At 44.2% G+C, this 20,924-nt stretch overlaps 1 protein-coding gene across 4 annotated transcripts in view; it reads right to left on the reverse strand.

Annotated features, from left to right (window-relative positions):
* Nucleotides 1–2,038: 2,038 nt before the first annotated feature.
* Nucleotides 2,039–20,924, reverse strand: part of LOC129836135 (regulator of microtubule dynamics protein 2-like) — a 61,073-nt gene continuing 42,187 nt past the window's right edge. For all 4 annotated transcript variants that reach the window (XM_055901959.1, XM_055901960.1, XM_055901961.1 and 1 more), the window contains exons 6-11: nucleotides 8,733–8,808; nucleotides 7,465–7,542; nucleotides 6,491–6,589; nucleotides 4,846–4,899; nucleotides 4,629–4,709; nucleotides 2,039–4,501 (exon numbers count right to left, since the gene is read on the reverse strand). In XM_055901959.1, coding sequence (XP_055757934.1) covers nucleotides 4,445–4,501; nucleotides 4,629–4,709; nucleotides 4,846–4,899; nucleotides 6,491–6,589; nucleotides 7,465–7,542; nucleotides 8,733–8,808 — 445 coding nt within the window. In that variant the 3' untranslated portion in view covers nucleotides 2,039–4,444. The remainder of the gene's footprint in view (nucleotides 4,502–4,628; nucleotides 4,710–4,845; nucleotides 4,900–6,490; nucleotides 6,590–7,464; nucleotides 7,543–8,732; nucleotides 8,809–20,924) is intronic.

A 20,924-nucleotide genomic window follows, 5' to 3' on the forward strand; every position in this document is an offset into this window, starting at 1 on the left:
TTTCACCATGAGGAAAATGGGGGACTTTAAAACAGTTTGAGTTTAATGGTTGTGATAGGAGAAAACTGAGGATGGATCAACAGCAATGTAGTTACTCCACAATACTAACTTAAATGGCAGAGTGAAAAGAAGGAATCCTGTACAGAATAAAAATATTCAAAAACATCCATCATGTATGCAACAAGGCACTAAAGACATACTACAAAATATTTGGCAAAGCAATTAACATTTTGTCCTGAATTTCAAAAAACAACAAAAGCACAAACGAAATGTGAAGCTACTGATGTGCACAAAGGCAACAATACGTAGAAAATATCCCACAACACAAACGAAGAAAATGGCTACCTAAATATGATCCATATCAGGCCAACATAGACATACAAAACCCCGAGACCTACAACACCCCTAGACATACAATAACCCTAGACATACAAAACTAGCGGACCCACCCTAGTCACACCCTGACCTCACCAAAATATAAAAAAGAAAAACAGAGATATCTAAGGTCAGGGCGTGACAGTACCCCCCCCCAAAGGTGCGGACTCCCAGCCGCAAACCTGAACCTATAGGGGAGGGTCCGGTTGGGCATCTACCCTTGGTGGCGGCTCTGGTTCTGGACGCAGCTTTGGAAGCTCCGGACCGTGGGTCGTCTCCGGAGGCCCCGGACCGTGGAAAAACAATTATGTATGTTAGCAGGGTATCAATTTAATATGATGAACAATAATGACATTTACTGTCATGGGTGGCAAAAAAATAGCTATCTGAAAGCCACACCTACTGAAAATAACCTATGGATTACATTAAAAAAAAAACTAACTGCTGGGTCAACTCAGCATGAAAGTGAATATAAACCAATTGACGGTTAAATTAACCCAATATGTTGGGTTATTCATGCAACACTGGCTGAATCAAAATAACCCAACGTGTGTTCTGTCCAATATCTATCCAACGCTGGGTTACCAAATAACCCAAATTGGGTTGATTTTAACCCAGCATTTTGTGTATGTGGTGAGGAATATGACCTAATCCCTGATAGCATGACTGATGACAGTTTGGTTTTGTGACTCATTACGTCACAATTTCCCATTAGCCAAAAATACTGACAGTCGTGTCTGTGATGGCCAATCATAAATTCATGACAGTTCCTCAAAAGTAGGATATAGTTGACCAACCTCCCAGACAGGCAATGTGCACAATAGCAGAAGTTTTTCAGTAAACCTTACTTTCAAGATGATGAACTACCGCAAACATTTCCAGTTAGGACATTATGAGAAGGGAAAGGAGAACATTTCCCAATTATGTAACTTGCAGCTACACTATGTTGTTCAGATGAGATAATAACCCTTAATGATTTCCCTGAGCCACTGGTATATTTGTTTGGCCTTTGAGGCTCATGAGACAAGTACAGTACGTTAGGGAGAGTTAGTGATTGTGGTATGCAGCAGGGTTGTGATTAAGACATTAACATGAACTTTTCAGTCCACTTTGGAAAATGAAGAGGCATTTGGTAAGAAGTTGCAACAGGATTAACTCCACTGACATGGACTACTGTAGTTCATTGCTGTGTGGAGGCAAGTTCCATTAATTTGGTACAAATGATAAGGCTAAACCAACGTTCCAAGGATTTATTTGGAGTTATTTTAATACTGAACAAACACCTGTGTTCCTTTAGGAGGTAATTGAATGAGTCTACGCCATAACAATAACCTGAAACATGACCAGACTGGAGGGAAGTCGGACTGGATTTGATCCAGTGACAAATTTAAATTGGCTCTGGAACAAACTACAGTCTGCACAAAAAGGGGAATGGAAGGGGGCGTACAAATAAAACGTCACACTTCACCTTTGGTAATCAAGCAAGAACTTGCGTTCATACCTTGCTATTCCATTACATTTGGACGGAGACCAGGGTAAATATTTGGTTGATAACAGAATGAAACTGTCCCGATTAGATTTTAATCAAGTGTTGCATACAAAAATAGTTGTGTGTGCATGTATTCCAGCAACATCCCCCCTCTCTCACACACACACACGTACACATGATTTCACGTATTTATTGAAAAATGGCACACTCAAATAACATTGATCAGTAGTGTCTATAGAATAGTAGTTTCCAGAGCCATGCATTTTCATTTCTAAATACATGGCTCGAGTAGTGTCTATATAATATTTTATGTACTGTATTTAATTTACAGGATATTATAAACTGGGTGGTTAGAGCCCTGAATGCTGATTGGCTGACAGCCGTGGTATATCAGACCATATACCACGGGTATGACAAAACATGTCTTTTTACTGCTCAAATGATTTTGGTAACCAGTTTATAATAGCAATAAGGCACCTCAGGGTTTGTGGTATATGGCCAATATACCACGGCTAATGGGCTGTATCCAGGAAATCCGCATTGCGTTGTGCGTAAGAACAGTCCTTAGCCGTGGTATATTGGCCATATACCACACCCCATCGGGACTTTTGCTTAAAATTTACTTCACTGCCCACTGGGCATAGACATCAATTCAACATCTATTCCAAGTTGGTTCAACGTAATTTCATTTAAATGACGTGGAAACAACATTCATTCAACCAGTGTGTGCCCAGTGGGTACAATGTGTACAACCCTAGATAAAACAAAAGCATACATTCATATTACTGGAACGTAGACAAATCTGAGGCAAAATAAATGATATCATTCTTGTATTTCACCTCTCAGATAAAGTATGCACCAGTTAATGGTTTCCAGAAGACTTGATAGGGAAGGAAACTTGACTCCTATGGTGGAATCTCAATTTCATACTCCTCGAGTCCTTTTTCCTCGCCTCATGTTCAAAACCCATTGGATGAGAAAGCCAGAGGTCCCTTCCCTCTGACCTCCTCCAATTGAGAAGGAGAAAAGGAGAGAGGACGCGACGAGTATGAAATTGAGATTCTCCCTAGGAGTCGTGTTTCTTCCCCTATCAAGTCCTTCATCTTATCCGATGGGACCATCATCTCAGTCTATGTATAACAGTGACAGGAACACAAAACCTGCCAACCAGCAGAGCTACACTAGTGGTCCACTCATTGCAGGTCAAAGAATACTTCAAAAATGTCCAAGTCTGCATCTGAAATGGCACCTTATTCCCTATTTAGTGCACTACATCAGACCAGAGCCCCTATTCCCTATTTAGTGCACTACATCTGACCAGAGCCCCTATTCCCTATTTAGTGCACTACATCAGACCAGAGACCCTATTCCCTATTTAGTGCACTACATCTGACCAGAGCCCCTATTCCCTATTTAGTGCACTACATCTGACCAGAGCCCCTATTCCCTATTTAGTGCACTACATCTGACCAGAGCCCCTATTCCCTATTTAGTGGACTATGGCCCTGGTCAAATGTAGTGTACTTTATAGGAAATAGGGTAACATATAGTTATAGTGCCTTCAGAAAGTAGTTAAACCCCTTGAATTTTCCCACTGTATCATGTTATAGCCTTTTTTAATCATTTTCTATTAAAAAATTAAAAATGAAAAGCTGAAATCTTTTGAGTCAATAACTATTCAACCCCTTTGTTATGCCAAGGCTAAATAAGTTCAGGAGTAAAAATGTGCTTAACAAGTCACATGAGACTCACTGTGGTCAATAATAGTGTTTAACATGATGTCTTGAATTGACTACCTGATCTCTGTACCCCACACATACAATTATCTACAAGGTCCCTCAGTCGAGCAGTGACTTTCAAACAGATTCAACCACAAAGACCAGTGATGTTTTCCAATGCACTTATTGGTAGATGGGTTAAAACAGAAAGAACAGGCATCAACATTTTTCTTTTAAAGCAGTTCTTAGGCTAGGCTATTTCAGTGTAATAAAAAAACGAATCAAGAATAATTATTGATACGTATGCAGTTAACAGAGGACCATATTCATTTCTGAAACCAACAGGCTGAGTATAATTATTAAAATATTTTCTAGCTACAGTATTGCCTGGTCCTCCACACTCGACTGCAGATTGTTTCAAGGTGAGATGGGAGATAATCTACATCCCATTGAACACCATTGATTGACATATACATCAAAGATAGGAACAGCCAATGAAATTGGATTCTGGGTGTAACTGCTTGCTGATAGGTCAAAACTGTCCCTTTTACTACAATCTCTTTAGTAAACAGATCTCAAAGAATTTTGATATCTGCTTTTACAAGACATCAAGCTGTGTCTGTGATAAACTTGTTCTCCAGAACACTGATCCCTAGCGTGCACAGCCGATCCAGTCATCTCCAATCCCAGAGAGTATTAGCAAGAGTCCGGTATTTCAAAAATGTTGAAGCCCCCATTGAAGGTACTGTCCCATCAGTAATCAAAGAAGACATTGATTTGGATTCCATTCATAGTGTGGCTTCCAGTGAAGAGGATCCTGGGTATCTCCCTAGCGAGAGGACGTAACCATTTCGAAACGTCCTCAATAAACACCTAGCGCAGGGAGAAGGTAGTCAAGCTCCTTCTGTGCCTCCTCATCCTTGGAGAGAGAGAGAAATAAAAAGAGACAACCCATCTCTTTTTGAACCACAAACAATGACAAAACGTGAGAAAACTAAGGCTTTAGAGCACGAGAATAAGCCAGTGACAATCCAGTCAGTACCCACCTCTTTGGAAACGGTTTCCATGGAGGCAGCAGCATCCCACATCTTCCTGGCCTGACCTTTCTGCCCCAGGTCTCTGTAACACTGACCAATCAAAAACACATTCCTCCTCCTCATCATTATCACCATGGGTGCACGTACAGAGTCCGTTTGATGATTGGATATACTGTAGATTCATCTAAGAGGCGAACATTACAACAACGCGGGCAGTCCGACTTACCTTGGCTAAAAACACATAGTTTAACTTGGAGTACTTGGGACGGATCTCCTCCACCTGTGAAAGAATCAAAACATGATAAAAAACACGAGAACGCTGCACTTGTTGACAATCAACTCTTTCGAGAGTTCAGCTTCCTGAGGCTGGGACAACATGCCCTCTCCCTGTCCAGAATCTCTGTATCCTGATTAAGAGTCATACTCTTGTGAAAAGGTAGCCCTGCACTGTAAGCACAAATCTCCCCCGCCAACCTAGAGAATGTCCGAGTTAAGTGTTACCATAAGGCCAGAGGAGGCTGGTGGGAAGAGCTATAGGAGGACGGGCCTCGTTGTAAAGGCTGGAATGGAATGAAGTGAGTCAAACGTGGTTCCCATACGTTTGATACCGTTCCATTGATTCCATTCCAGCCTTTACAAAGAGCCTGTCCCCCTATAGCACAATAACATGTCTGTATTCTTCCATTGGACCGGCACCAAAACCACAACCGCTAACAAAAACACTGCCTCACAGTTTACGTTCTAATGGCATCAGATCAGTCCAGGACAGGTACGGGGGGGGTTGGTACAGGATTTGGGCAAATGACTGCAATTGAAACTTAGAACCTGCTCAGCACACACAATTACAGAAAGGACTAACCATAGCACTATACTGCCTCTAGCCGTAGACAATTCTATTTCACTTGACTTTACCTTAATTCAGACCCTATATAGCCTGAGTACTAATAGTACAGTGAGAATAATACTAGGGAAACACCTGGGCACTAGGTATTGTGTAGTCACGGTTTGTGTACTTGGTTATAGTGGCACAGGTTGTATAACAGCAGGATGTGTTTGTTGAAGCTCAACAGCCTCTACCAGAGTCCTTGCGGCCAGAAGAGACAAGTTACAACAGAGACCACTTAAATTCAATTGATGGGTGAGATACACACGGCGTGAGGAAGAGGCATGAAGCAAGAGAATCTTGGCCAGGGGCAATTTCACATCTCTCTATATAAACATGTGAAATATGGGAACACAGATTAAGCCTCTGAATACTTGGGGTTTGGTCTTTCAATCTGGGTGCAGAAGTGACCTCTGGGCAAATCCCGACTCAACACCAAACCCGATAGGCTGATGTGCGCTACATGTTTCAATGGGTTGGAGAGAGAGCGTGAAAGAGAGCAGAGGATCTAACAACAAGTACGCAGGGAGGAGTTCTCCGAGTTTAAATGTACAGTGATCAGGAAAGCCGAGTTAAAGAGAGAGAACTTGGGGCGGCAGGTAGCCGGGCGGTTAGAGCGTCGGACCAGTAACCGAAAGGTTGCTGGATCGAATCCCCGAGCGGACAAGGTAAAAATCAGTTGTTCTGCCCCTGAACGAGGTAGTTAACCCACTGCTCCGAGGCCATCATTGTAAATAAAAATTTGTTCTTAACTGATTGCCTACTTAAATAAAATAAAACTTGAAAGGACTATGATTCTAACAGGCTAAAGTACACAGACTGAACTATGAAAGTAACAGAAACAGTGTAGCTGTCCATATTCAAAGCTAGCAGTTGGGCAAATGAGTAATGTACTGGTAAATTATATTTGCAAGGCCTGACATGCTTTACTCCACTAACACGCACTGCCAAACACCACAATCTGTGGTAGCAAGGGGAATCCCAGTACCTTGAGGAAGTTCTTCAGCGCATCTTGGACCGTGGCACTTGGAGGCTCTCCAAACAATGTGGCAGCGATTTTCCTCTCGATCCAGGACAGCTGAGCCACCTGAACAGAACCAGTGTATAGAGCCCTTTCAGAACATGGTAAATCAGATAAGCATTTAAAACAACATGGTGTGAACATGATTCTCACACTACAGTGTGTAAACAGTGCAAGTAGCATTTAAACAAGGGGGGGGTCATGGGAGTAAAGGATCTGGAAACGACTTTTTCCCCACCTTTTTTTTCATTTTTTCACTATGGAAAGACAGTTCCAAAATACTAACCAATGTTCCTAAAGCCCCGTCACTCAGGATGCGGAGACAATATAATCCGCAATGGAAGCAGTTTCTAATCCTAACACAAACCGACCCATCAACCAGTCACACACACACACCTTTTCCATAAAACCTGATTACAGGAATAAGATAATGGGCCTAATGTGATGGACTTGCTGGGTCAAACGCACGCACTGTACCTTCCCCGCCCCTTTCATCTTAGAAATGTGCAATTTTAGGTGTAGCACTGGCTTGCCGTCACCGTGGGCCCTTTCAAAGAGGGGCCCCTGCCTGAACGTAAACAGTGGATCAACGTTTAACATGAACACAGAGCAGAAAGCCCTTTAAATTCACTCTCACAAAACATCAGGTGTGACTTTTTCTTCCTGCTTCTGAGAAAGAGCCACTCATCTTGGACTGCAGCTAGCTACACATGGGAGGGTATGTGGAGGGTGTTTGTGTGTGTGTGTGTGTGTGTCAATGAGTGTATCTGTGTGTGTTGACCACCACCATTGTTCCATAGGCTAATGACTCCTTCTCAAAGCTTCTACATTGATCACTTTTCAGGGAGCGTATTCCTCACTGTATGGTTGACTTGGGTTAGTGTGTGTGTGTGTGTGTGTGTGTGTGTGTGTGTGTGTGTGTGTGTGTGTGTGTCACATACAGCATAGCACCAGCGGCCCAGCAGGTAGTAAGACATAGGATCCTGTGGTTTCAGCTCGATGGCCTTATCCAGATGATCCTGAACACAGAAGAGGACAGACAGCATTAAGCGTCGATTCATCACACCACACATTTTCCTCTGACCTGATCTGTCCTGCTCCACACCTACCCACAACTATGCCACAAAAAAAATCTCACACACACGCACATGCATCACAAGCTCCTATTTGTCATGCAGCCCTCTTCCTTTTTCCCTCCCCCTGTTCTTTTTTTTTCTCTCTCTCTCATATTTTTTTTCTATATAAATGCTGCATGCGGTTTCCCCAGTCTCAGCTGTTATGCAACCCATGCATCTGGGTGTTTTATTTATTTAACCCTTATTTTAGCAGGTAAGTTGACCGAGAACACATTCTCATTAACAGCAACAACCTGGGGAAGAGTTACAGGGGAGAGAAAACAGCCCATTTTAAGCTGGAGATGATTAGGTGGCCATGATGGTTTGAGGGCCAGATTGGGAATTTAGCCAGGACACCAGGGTTAACACCCTACTCTTATTACAAGTGCCATGGGATCTTCAGTGACCAGAGAGTCAGGACACCCGTTTAACGTCTCATCCCGAAAGACAGCACCCGTCACATGGCAATGTCCCCAATCACTGCCTTGGGGAACTGGGATATTTTTTTAGACCAGATGAAAGAGTGCCTCCTCCGAAAGAGTGCCACACCAGCAGCATCTGGTCTCCCATCCAGGGACCAACCCTGCTTAGCTTCAGAGGCAAGCCAGCCGTGGGATGTAGGGTGGTATGCTGCTGGACAGTGAGGGGAGTGATCTGAATAGAGCCCACAGTCAATAAGGGTAACGCCTGTACAGCAGTCAGTGTATACAAGCACGGACAATAACCGTATTTATAGGGGGAAAAATTACATTTAATTTGAGGGATACCTGACCTAAATAAGACCGTGGGTGATTCTTCGGCTGTCAAATTGTGGTTGTATGACCGGGGAGGACCCTCGACATAGCTGGGAACCAACACTGACTGAGCGAGACCACAGGGGAAGTTCTGGAAAAGCACACGCCCCGACCTCACCTCAGTTACCCTGTCTTATTATTGCTAAATTCCATCTGTGTGCCTGCCATCACCTCAGGTGCTGCTAATGTAGGTAAGGTCTGACATGCTTCAAGTACACACAAAACAAACACTTGAATCAGTGACTACATAAAGATATGGCTTTGTGTGTAGACGGTCTGTCAAAAAAAAAAATCACGTACTTTGAAGATGTAGCCATTCTTTATCCTGTTCTGCACAGTCTCGTACTCTGTCATGATTCCACACATTATGGCGTACCTAGAGAAACAGAGACAGAGACTTGAGAAAGTTGCTCGAGAATGTTGCTTTGGCAATTTGAATATGTCATTTTGTCATGCCAATGAAGCCTTTTGAAAGTGAGACAGATAGTGCCCTCAGAAAGTATTCATACCCCTTGACTTATTCCATATTTAGTTGTGTTACAACTGAATTCAAAATGGATTAAATATATTTTTTCCCCCCTCACCCATCTACACACAATACCCCATAATGACAAAGTGAAAACATGTTTTTAGAAATTGTTGCTCATTTATTGAAAATGAAGTACAGAAATAATCGCATTTACATAAGTATTCATACCTCTATTTCAAATACTTTGTAGAAGAAGAACCTTTGGCAGCGATTACAGCTGTGGGTCTGTCTGAGTAAGTCTGTAAGAGCTTTACACACCTGGATTGTGCAACATTTGCCTATTTTTTTCTCCCTGAAATTGCTTTAAGCTCCGTCAAATTGTTTGTTGATCATTGCTAGACAACCATTTTTATATAACTTGCCATAGCTTTTCAAGCAGATTTAAGTTCAAACTGTAACTCAGCCACTCAGTAACATTCACTGTCTATTTGGTAAGCAGCTCCAATGTAGATTTGGCCTTGTGTTTAAGGTTATTGTCCTGCTGAAAGGTGAATAAAACTCAGTGTCTGGTGGAAATCAGACTGAACCAGGTTTTCCTCAAGGATTTTGTCTATGTTTAGCTCCATTAAATTTATTTTTTTATCCTGAAAAACTCCACAGTCCTTAATGATTACAAGCATACCCATAACATGATGCAGCCACCACTACGCTTGAAAATATGGAGAGTGCTACTCATGAATGTGTTGTATTGGATTTGCTCCAAACATAACACTTTGTATTCGAGACAAAATGTGAATTGCTAAGCCACATTTTTGCCAGTATTACTTTAGTACCTTGTTCCAAACAGGATGCATGTTTTGAAATATTTGTATTATGTACAGACTTCCTTCTATTCACTCTGTCATTTCGGTAAGTATTGTGGAGTAACTACAATGTTGTTGATCCATCTTCAGTTTTCTCCCATCACAGCCATTAAACTCTGTAACTGTTTTAAAAAGTCACCATTGGCCTCATGGTGAAATCCTTGAGAAGTTTCCTTCCTCCGGCAACTGAGCTAGGAAGGACGCCTGTATCTTTTGTCGTGACTGGGTGCACTGACACACCATCCAAAGTGTAACGAATAACTTCGCCACGCTCAAAGGAATATTCAGTGTCTGCTTTTTAAATGTTAACCCATTTACCAATAGGTGCACTTCTTTGCGAGGCATTGGAAACCGCCCTGGTCTTTGTGGTTAAATCTGTGTTTGAAATTCACTGCTTGACTGAGGGACCTTACAGATAATTGTAAGTGTGGGGTACAGAAATGAGGTAGTCATTACAAAAAACCATGTTAAACACTATTATTGCACACAGAGTGAGTCCATGCAACTTATTATGTGACTTGTTAAGCACATTTTTACTCCTGAACTAATTTAGGCTTGCCATAACAAAGAGAGAAATTTGGGGGATGCTTATATTTGTCCTGTTACACACAAGTGTGCAATTGAAATGCGTCTCTTTGCACGTCTCAACTTGCCCTGAGACACCTGTAGGGAGTGGGGTCACGGCCAGGGTCGCCATTTTACAGCGCCCATGGATCAATTAGGGCTAAGTGCGTTGCTCAAATCAAAAATACCCCCCAAAAAGCAGCAGTAAAATAACAATATCGAGGCTATATACAGGGGGTACAGGTACAGAGTCAATGTGCGGGGGCACCGGTTAGTCGAGGTAATATGTACATGTAGGTAGAGTTTTTAAAGTGACTATGCATAGATAATAACAGAGTAGCAGCAGCGTAAGAGGGGGGGGGGGGGGGGGGGGGGGGGGCGCAATGCAAATAGTCTGGGAAGTCATTTGATTAGATGTTCAGGAGTCTTATGGCTTGGGGGCAGAAGCTGTTTAGAAGCCTCTTGGACCTAGACTTGGCGCTCCGGTACCGCTTGCTGTGCGGTAGCAGAGAGAACAGTCTATGAGTAGGGTGGCTGGAGTCTATGACAATTTTTAGGGCCTTCCTCTGACACCGCCTGGAATAAAGGTCCTGGAGGGCAGGAAGCTTGGCCTCAGTGACGTAATGGGCCGTACACACTATTCTCTGTAGTACCTTGATGTCGGAACCCGAGCAGTTGCCATACCAGGCAGAGATAACCCGTCAGGATGCTCTCGATGGTGCAGCTGCAGAACCTTGAGGATCTGAGGACCCATGCTAAAAAAAAATTGTCTCCTGAATAGGTGTTGTCGTTCCCTCTTCACGACTGTCTTGGTGTGCTTGGACCATGTTAGTTTGTTGGTGATGTGGACACCAAGGAACTTGAAGCTCTCAACCTGCACCACTACAGCCCCATTGATGAGAATGGGGGCGTGCTCGGTCCTCCTTTTCCTGTATTCCACAATCATCTCCTTTGTCTTGATCAAGTTGAGGGAGAGGTTGTTGTCCTTGCACCACACAATCAGGTCTCTGACCTCCTCCCTATAGGCTGTCTTGTCATTGTCGGTGATCAGGCCTACCTCTGTTGTGTCATCGGCAAACTTAAATGATGGTGTTGGGAGTCGTGCCTGGCCATGCAGTCATGAGTGAACAGGGAGTACGGGAGGGGACTGAGCACGCAGCCGAGGAGCCCCCGTGTTGAGGATCAGCGTGGCGGATGTGTTGTTACCTACCCTTACCACCTGGCGGCGGCCCGTCAGGAAGTCCAGGATCCAATATCAGAGGGAGTTGTTGAGTCCCAGGGTCCTTAGTGATGAGCTTAGGGGGCACTATGGTGTTGAACGCTGAGCTGTAGTCAATGAACAGCATTCTAAAATAGGTGTTCCTTTTGTCCAGGTGTGAAAGGGCAGTGTGGAGTGCAACAGAGATGGCATCATCAGCAGAACTGTTGGGGCGGTATGCAAATTGGAGTAGGTCTAGGGTTTCTGGGATAATGGTGTTGATGTGAGCCATGACCAGCCTTTCAAAGCCTTTCATGGCTACAGACGTGCTACGGGTCGGAAGTATTTAGGCAGGTTACCTTAGTGTTCTTCGGCACAGGGACTATGGTGGTCTGCTTGAAACATGTTGGCATTACAGACTCAGACAGGGAGAAGTTGAAAATGTCAGTGAAGACACTTGCCAGTTGGTCATCGCATGCTCTGAGTACACGTCCTGGTAACCCGTCTGACCCTGCGGAGAGCGTGATCACACAGTCGTCCGGAACAGCTGATGCTCTCATGCATGTTTCAGTGTTACTTGCCTCGAAGCGAGCATAGAAGTTATTTAGCTCGTCTGGTAGTCTCGTTTCACTGGGCAGCTCTCAGCCGTGCTTCCCTTTGTAATCTGTAATACTTTGCAAGCCCTGCCACATCCGACGAGCGTCGGAGCTGGTGTAGTACGATTCAATCTCAGCAAAACAGTCCTGTAGCATCTGCTTCATCTGACCACTTTTTTATTGACTGAGTCACTGGTGCTTTCTGCTTTAATTTGTGCTTGTATGCAGTAATCAAGAGGATAGAATTATGGTCAGATTTTCCAAATGGAGGGCGAGGGAGAGCTTTGTACGCGTCTCTGTGTGTTGAGTAAAGGTGGTCTACAGTTGTTTCCCCCTCTGGTTGCACATTTTGCACAGCAGGAAGTTAGGTCAAACGGATGTAAGTTTCCCTGCATTAAAGTCACCGGCCACTAGGAGCGCTACCTTTGGATGAGCGTTTTCCTGTTTGCTTATGGCTGTGTACAGCTCATTGAGTGCGGTCTTAGTGCCAGCATCGGTTTGTGGTGTTAAATAGACGGCTACGAAGAATATAGATGAAAACTCTCTAGGTAGTGTGGCCTACAGCTTATCATGAGATATTCTACCTCAGGCGAGCAAAACCTTGAGACTTCCTTAGATATAGTGCACCAGCTGCTGTTTACAAATATACATAGGCTGACACCCCTTGTCTGACACCAGAGGCTGCTGTTCTATCCTGCCGATACAGTGCATAACCCGCCAGCTGTATGCTATTAATTTCGTCATTCAGCCACGACTCAGTGAAACATAAGATATTACAGTTTTTAATATCCGGTTGGTAGGATATACGTGCTTGTAGTTCGTCCACTTTATTATCCAGAGATTGTACATTGGCCAATAGTACCGATGGCAAAGGCAGATTAGCCACTCGTCGCCGGATCCTCACAAGGCACCCCAACCTCCGTCTCTTTCCAACCTCCGTCACTTTCTGCGAATGACGGGGATGAGGGCCTGTTCGGGTGTCTGGAGTAAATCCCTCTCATCCGACAAGGGAGCAGCGAAAGATTTTTCTCCCCACCTTGTCGGCTCTGGTATTCAAACCAGCAACCTTTCGGTTGTACACATTTAGTAATGTTATTGCGGGTATAGCGAAACCTCCCAGACAAGCTCCTCATTAAACAACTTGAGAAGGAGAGATAAGATCAGCTGCTTCCCTCTTTTCCGTTGTTCTCTATCCCAATTAAAGCTCCAATCTGTACTTTAGGAAGCTGTTCAATGGTCATTTCAATTCTAGAATGGTTGCCAGTGTATAGCTCCAAAATACGGTCAAAACAATCGCTTGGATTTCATGGATCGTTAGTCCAAAACAAGTGAGGTGTTGTCTTTAGTTGTTTTTCGAATCCCAGAATGCAGCTTTAACATACAAGGGCCACTGGGAACAAGGAAGGGGCAAAATAAAACAGTGGAAGATGGTGTGTTTTATCCCCAGCCTGTAGCTGTGGGTTCTGAGAAAAGTGTGTTGTGCCAACCGCCAATGTTCACATTCTGTTGCCTGATTAGCAAAAAAGTATTAGGATTGTGTGTATGCTCTGTGTACCGATTTGCATATGCTCCATGTGATTCATATGTGCTTTAAAACCACCTATACGGTGGGTGTTGCAAAAATAAGACAGCGATAAATCAAGTGCCACCCACACCACACTTACAAAAGCATCTTTATCTATTATCTGCCAAAGCAAATGGTGGGCGAATTGTATATAACGGTAACAAAACGGTACTTGTTTATTTTCTTATGGCAGCGCGAGGTGCGGCTACACCAACTGTCGGTAATGTGGGTAAACTGTCGGTAATGTGGGTAAACTGTCTGTAATGTGGGTAAACTGTCTGTAATGTGGGTAAACTGTCTGTAATGTGGGTAAACTGTCTGTAATGTGGGTAAACTGTCTGTAATGTGGGTAACTGTCTGTAATGTGGGTAACTGTCTGTAATGTGGGTAACTGTCAGTAATGTGGGTAACTGTCTGTAATGTGGGTAACTGTCTGTAATGTGGGTAAACTGTCTGTAATGTGGGTAAACTGTCTGTAATGTGGGTAACTGTCTGTAATGTGGGTAAACTGTCTGTAATGTGGGTAACTGTCTGTAATGTGGGTAACTGTCTGTAATGTGGGTAACTGTCTGTAATGTGGGTAACTGTCAGTAATGTGGGTAACTGTCTGTAATGTGGGTAACTGTCAGTAATGTGGGTAACTGTCTGTAATGTGGGTAACTGTCTGTAATGTGGGTAAACTGTCTGTAATGTGGGTAAACTGTCTGTAATGTGGGTAAACTGTCTGTAATGTGGGTAAACTGTCTGTAATGTGGGTAAACTGTCAGTAATGTGGGTAACTGTCAGTAATGTGGGTAAACTGTCAGTAATGTGGGTAACTGTCAGTAATGTGGGTAACTGTCAGTAATGTGGGTAACTGTCTGTAATGTGGGTAAACTGTCTGTAATGTGGGTAAACTGTCTGTAATGTGGGTAAACTGTCTGTAATGTGGGTAAACTGTCTGTAATGTGGGTAACTGTCTGTAATGTGGGTAAACTGTCTGTAATGTGGGTAACTGTCAGTAATGTGGGTAACTGTCAGTAATGTGGGTAACTGTCTATAATGTGGGTAACTGTCAGTAATGTGGGTAACTGTCTGTAATGTGGGTAAACTGTCTGTAATGTGGGTAAACTGTCTGTAGGACCTTTATCTGGTTTTATTCTTTTTAAATTTGTGCAGTTCTGCCCTTGAGCCCTTCTTGTCTATTGGTGTTCTGCATAATTTCATGTTTTTATGTATTGTGTGGACCCCAGGAAGAGTAGCTGCTGCTTCTGCAACAGCTACTGGGGATCCGAAATAAAATACTGACTATTAAGGTTAGGGGAGGTAAAGCAGTCTGCCAGATGGCCTAAAAAGGTCCCAACAGTTAGTATCTAGGGAGCCACGAGGGTAACACCTTTCAGAGCCACCATGCCCCAAAACCCTATAACCCTATTTAACCCATGCATAACACATTTATAACCACAAGTTGATGTAGTGACGATGAATAACACGCCTGTAAAGAAGCAGCGTTTAACCGCCTAGAATAAACTGTACAAATGATAGTTTGTCGAGGAACATTAGCGATTGTCACGAGTGCAAACACAGTAGTGAAAAACAACAACTCTTCCATTTGTTTTTATGTAGTCCTATTCAATATAATATGATTAACAGCTATACATCTAAAGTGAAGTCAGGGGAGTGGAGTTGAGAAACACAGAGTAGCATAACAGAGGTGCGTACTGATCACAGTTCATATGGAACATCTCACAGGTGAGGGCTGTCTCAATATTAACCGCAGGACATTTTTCCTGTCTCTCAGTGGTTAGGCCGAGTTAAGTATTATTATTTCAGCATCTAACGCTGCTCTGGCATAGCCAACGAAACTCAACTCCATGATTTACGATGTGGGCGGACTGGAGCTCTGACATCACGTAAAATTAAGTTAGCAAAAACTACTGATTTCGCCTCCCGATTGGTGCAGCGGTCTAAGGCACTGCTTTGCAGTGCTAGAGGCGTCACTACAGATCCTGGTTCGATCCTGGGCTGTGTCGCAGCCGGCCGCGACCGGGAGACCCATAAGGCGGCGCACAATTGGCCCAGCGTCATCCGGGTTAGGGGAGGGTTTGGCCGGCCGGGATGACCTTGACCCATCGTGCTCTATCGACTCCTGTGGCGGGCACGCTGACACGGCGGTTGCCAGTTGGACGGTGGTTGCCACCGCTGCTAAAAAAAATAAATATTGAAACTAGGGAAAGACTGTTATGCCCAAAAAAATGTCCGGTCCCTATATACCCCTACCAATGCTTCATCAAGACACTTTACAGTGAGTCTTTCTGGATATGACTGTCCGATAAAGGTCTCTAGGATGTAGGTTAGAATGTGTCAAAGAAGGGTATTTGCACCTGCCATTTGAGATTCTTTTTTTGTTTTTTTTAAATGAATCTGGCAGCAGCTCTACCGTAAGCCAATTTCTCAAGTAGAAATATAAGCCAATGCTTAAAGTTTACATTTGCGATGTGTGAAACAGCACCTTGACTCCAGAGGCAGAGAGGGGGGGAGGAGAAAGCGAGTGGATGCGAGGGTGAGAAGTGGTGTGTCTGGCCCCAGGGGACCCCCCCCCCATGTTGTTTGGGGGTTTTCCCCCTGCTGAAACAATATCCCCCATAACTTTTTACAGAAAGGAAGCGAGGGAGAGATCAAGAGAGGTGGATGGCGTCACAGGAAACAGAGAAAAGCACCGTCATCGCCAGGACATTGCGCAAGGTTATTACAATCCACTTCTTCCTTGAAATCTCCCACTCCACTGGCCAAAGACAAAGGGGGGGAGGGCAAGTGTCAACTGCTTGGCGGAAGCAGCAGATTAATTTCAGCCATCAGATCCAAACATAGAGAACTCATTGAACTCAGAGAGAGGACCAGCAGGCAGACAGCACCCCAGGCTAAACCTAAACAGCACAGGGGTGGAGGAACTCTGAATCCTGGGCAACCTGTGTGTGGGAGTAGATGAGCTAATGTTCTTAGAAAAGAGCAATGGAACAAAAGTGGATAGTGTTCCTGAATTATTTTTTTGGGGGGGGGGGGGGGGGCACACCATGACAGTCGTTTTATAGTATGAGGAAATGTAAATCATAATTAACAAGCATAAACCAACGCCTGCCAAGGGGAAAGTTTGAGAAGTCTGAGGAACGACAATAAGTTCTCACGGAAATGGTAAGTAGAATAAACAGTGTTAACCCAGATTTATAAACTATCTTGCAACACCGGAACGGTTTGGCCCTAAGTGCCCGTCCCCCACACTTACGCACGCACTCCAACCTCAAACTGGGAGCTTTATCTAATTTCCCATCTGTCCATTAAACCGGGGCACGGACCCAAACTGCTTTAAGTTTCTTACAAACTCCATTAGTGGATATAGGATAAAGCTGTAGCTCTTAATTAACTAAACAAACACGGAAATGTCTCCCTCTTTTACTTGACAACAGTGAGCTGTGGTATGTGTGAATGAGCTAACGCTAATTATTTCCTAACGAGCAAGGCAAACAGGACTGTTGGCTCACAGAGCAGGCACATGGCACCCTGTGACACTTTTCCATGGGAAAATACACACAGCAATTTAAAGAGGCCAATAACATTCAGCGAAGATAGGTTTGGTTCACAAATGACAATTTCACTGGTAAATCCTAGAAAATGCACACACTGGGGAAAAGATTAGCCTTCGTAAAACAATGTGTTTGCAAGTACACATAACATACTGCAAGTTACAGTCCTTGCCATATGTATTTGGACAGTGAAGCTAACATTTTTATTTTGTCTCTGCTCAAGCATTTTTGATTTGAGATCGAACGATTGACAAGTGAATAATAAAGTATTTTCATACACATCTTCTTTAGACATAAAAGCACTTTATGTATTGTGGTAAACCGTGGGGCGTTTGGTTTGAGCGCACAGAGATGGACACAGAGACAGGGAGGCTCTAGTCAGGAAAAACGCCTTTACTGGGCAACATAAAATAAACGTAACAAAATAACTTCTCCCTCCTGGTCCGACTCGGGCCCAGTGGAGACCTCTCGCGGCTGGGCATGGGTTGCACAGGCGACAGTGCGCAGAGGGCATGGACTCCTCCCGGCCAGGACAGCTCCACGCAAGCTTCACGGCCACGGATGGTTCCGTCTGGGCCCCATTCAGCCCCTCATCTCTCTCGGTACCTTTCTTCCCCCTTCCCGCGTCTGCACTCTCTGCCTGGGGTCCTTTCAGCAGGTCCTGGGTGTTCTGGTGGGTCTCCACCGCAGTCAGCAAATCCTCCAAGCTTTGGGGGTCCTGCATACTCGTAGGAGAGGGACCGAACGTACCGATCCAGGACAACCTTATCGATTATTGGGAGGGATAGTACGTCAGTCAGTAGACAGCCCTTGGGTAAGGTGACTCAGGATCTCGCGTTTGAGTCCCTCATAATGCTCTGTCTGGTCAGCGTTCGAGTCGAAGTAGGCCTTCTGGGCCTTCCCGGAGAGGTAGGGTGCCAAAAGGCTGTCCCACTTGGGCTTGGGCCACCCTTCACGCTGCGCTGTCCTTTCGAAGGTGCACAAATACATCTCCAAGTCATCTTCCTCCGTTAATCCGTTAACTTGACCAGGAACTGACTCGGGCTAGACTCCTATGACGTACCACCTTTCAGCTGGGCTACGTCCGCTACTAATCAGAGGTTTTGTATTGGTTGACACTCTCCCTTAATTGGTGCCGTCAGCATCGGGGTGCCCAGCACAGGTACTCCCAGCAGAGGGAGTCAATATCGCGGCACGTACCTCCCCTCTATCAGCCAACCTCCGGGGGTAGACCTCCCGGGATACCACAGTATCTACTCCCCTTGTTTGAACAAAAAATAAGTATCTGGTCAAATTAGTTTATTAGAGTAGTCAAAATGTGATTATATGGTCTCATATGTCATGCACTCAATGACTACATCACGCTTGCAACTCTACAAACTCATTTAGGTTTGTTTAGGGTCATGACATTAAAACTGGTGAGGACCGTATAGCAGGTTGGATCGGTTTATGCTATATGTGAGGGAGATGAATAACTAGCAATATGCAGGTCAACAAAATATGATTAGCACGTATCGCACACACCATTTATATTGGTGGCAAATTAGTATATTTCAGCAGTGCATTATGGGAAATAACTTTACAGTTTCAGCAGAATCAGAGGGCTTGATCTAGTACAATCTACTATAGCTGTATTCCATTCGTTGGTCGATGATGAGCAGTCAAGTCCAGACAGGCCCCAGTGTTTCAGATGAGGAATGCAGCATTGGGGCCTCCACAAACACAAACAGGATCCATGCGGTTACTTTCTACCCCAGAGAACTAATTAAAAGCAAGGGGATTTTTCTCTACACACCAAGCAAGGTGGTACACTTTTTAATCAAAACCAGGTGGGGGTTTATATCTACTTTAGATTTTCAGGAAGTGATGTGCCACAGAGGTGATATAAGGAGAGGTGGTTGAATTTACAAAACTAAATGGTGGAGTGCTCAATATGAACATCAAACTTTGCTTGAGAAGGACTCTCTCTGAGAAGAAGGTAGATGACATGGGAGCCACTATGAGGCTCATTAACATGAACCAATACAACTATCACCAACACAACAAGTATAACCACACAACATTAAATCTATTTAGCCAATGCCTTCAGAAACTGATCATACGTCTCGACTTATTCCACATCACAGCCTGAATTCAAAATGGATAATTCATTTTTCTCCTCACCCATCTACACACAATACCCCATTATGACAAAATGAAAACATGTTTTTAGAAATTTTGCAAATATATATACAAAAGTATGTGGACACCCCTTAAATGAGTGGTTTTCGGGTATTTCTGCCACACCCGTTGCTGACAGGTGTTTAAAATCGAGCACACAGCCGTGCAATCTCCGTAGAGAAACATTGACAGTAGAACGGCTTTACTGAAGAGCTCAGTGACTTTCAACGTAGGACCGTCATAGGATGCCACCTTTCCAACAAGTCAGTTCGTCAAATGTATGCCCTGCTAGAGCTGCCCTGGTCAAAGTGCTATCATTGTGAAGTGGAAACGTCTAGGTGCAACAACGGCTCAGCCGAGAAGTGGTAGGCTACACAAGCTCACAGAACGGGACCAGCAAGCGCTGTCCTTGGTTGCAATAACGAGTTCAAAACTGCCTCTGGAGGCAACGTCAGCATAATAAACACTTCATCAGGAGCTTCGTGAAATGGGGTTTCCATGGCCAAGCAGCCGCACACAAGCCTGAGATCACCATGCGTAATGCCAAGTGTTGGCTGGAGTGGTGTAAAGCTTGCCCCCATTGGACTGGAAACGCGTTCTCTGGAGTGATGAAGCACACTTTACCATCTGGCAGTCCTACGGACGAATCTGGGATTGGCGGATGCCAGCTTCCTGCCCCAACGCATAGTGCCAACTGTAATGTTTGGTGGAGGAGGAATAATGGTCTGGGGCTGTTATCCATGGTTTGGGCTCGGCCCCTTAGCTCCAGTGAAGGGAAATCTTAACGCTACAGTGTACAATGACATTCTAGACGATTCTGTGCTTCCAAATTTGTGGCAAAAGTTTGGGGAAGGTCCTTTCCTGTTTCAGCATCACAATGCCACCGTGCACAAAGCGAGGTCAATACACAAATGGCTTGTCGAGATCGATGTGGAAGAACTTGACTGACCTGCACAGAGCCCTGACCTCAACCCCATCAAACACCGTTGGGATGAATTGGAACGTCGACTGCGAGCCAGGCCTAATTGCCCAACATCAGTGCCCGACTTCGCTAATACTCTTGTGGCTGAATGGAAGCAAGTCCACGCAGCAATGTTCCAACATCTAGTGGAAGCCTTCCCAGAAGAGTGGAGACTGTTATAGCAGCAAAGGGGGGACCAACTCTATATTAATGCCTGTGATTTTGGAATGTGATGTCCAACGAGCAGGTATCCACATACTTTTAGTCATGTAGTGTATCACATTTACATAAGTACTCACAACTTTGAGTCAATAAATGTTAGAAACGCCTTTGGCAGTGATTACAGCTGTGATTCTTTCTGGGTAAGTCTAAGAGCTTTGCACTACAGTTGAAGTCGAAAGTTTACATACACTTTTAGATTGGAGTCATTAAAACTCGTTTTTCAACCACTCCACAAATTTCTTGTTAACAAACTATAGTTTTGGCAAGTCGGTTAGGACATCTACTTTGTGCATGACACAAGTCATTTTTCCAACAATTGTTTACAGACAGATTAT

This window comes from Salvelinus fontinalis, chromosome 37 (genome assembly GCF_029448725.1).
Source record: "Salvelinus fontinalis isolate EN_2023a chromosome 37, ASM2944872v1, whole genome shotgun sequence".
NCBI classification, from domain to species: Eukaryota; Metazoa; Chordata; class Actinopteri; order Salmoniformes; family Salmonidae; genus Salvelinus; species Salvelinus fontinalis.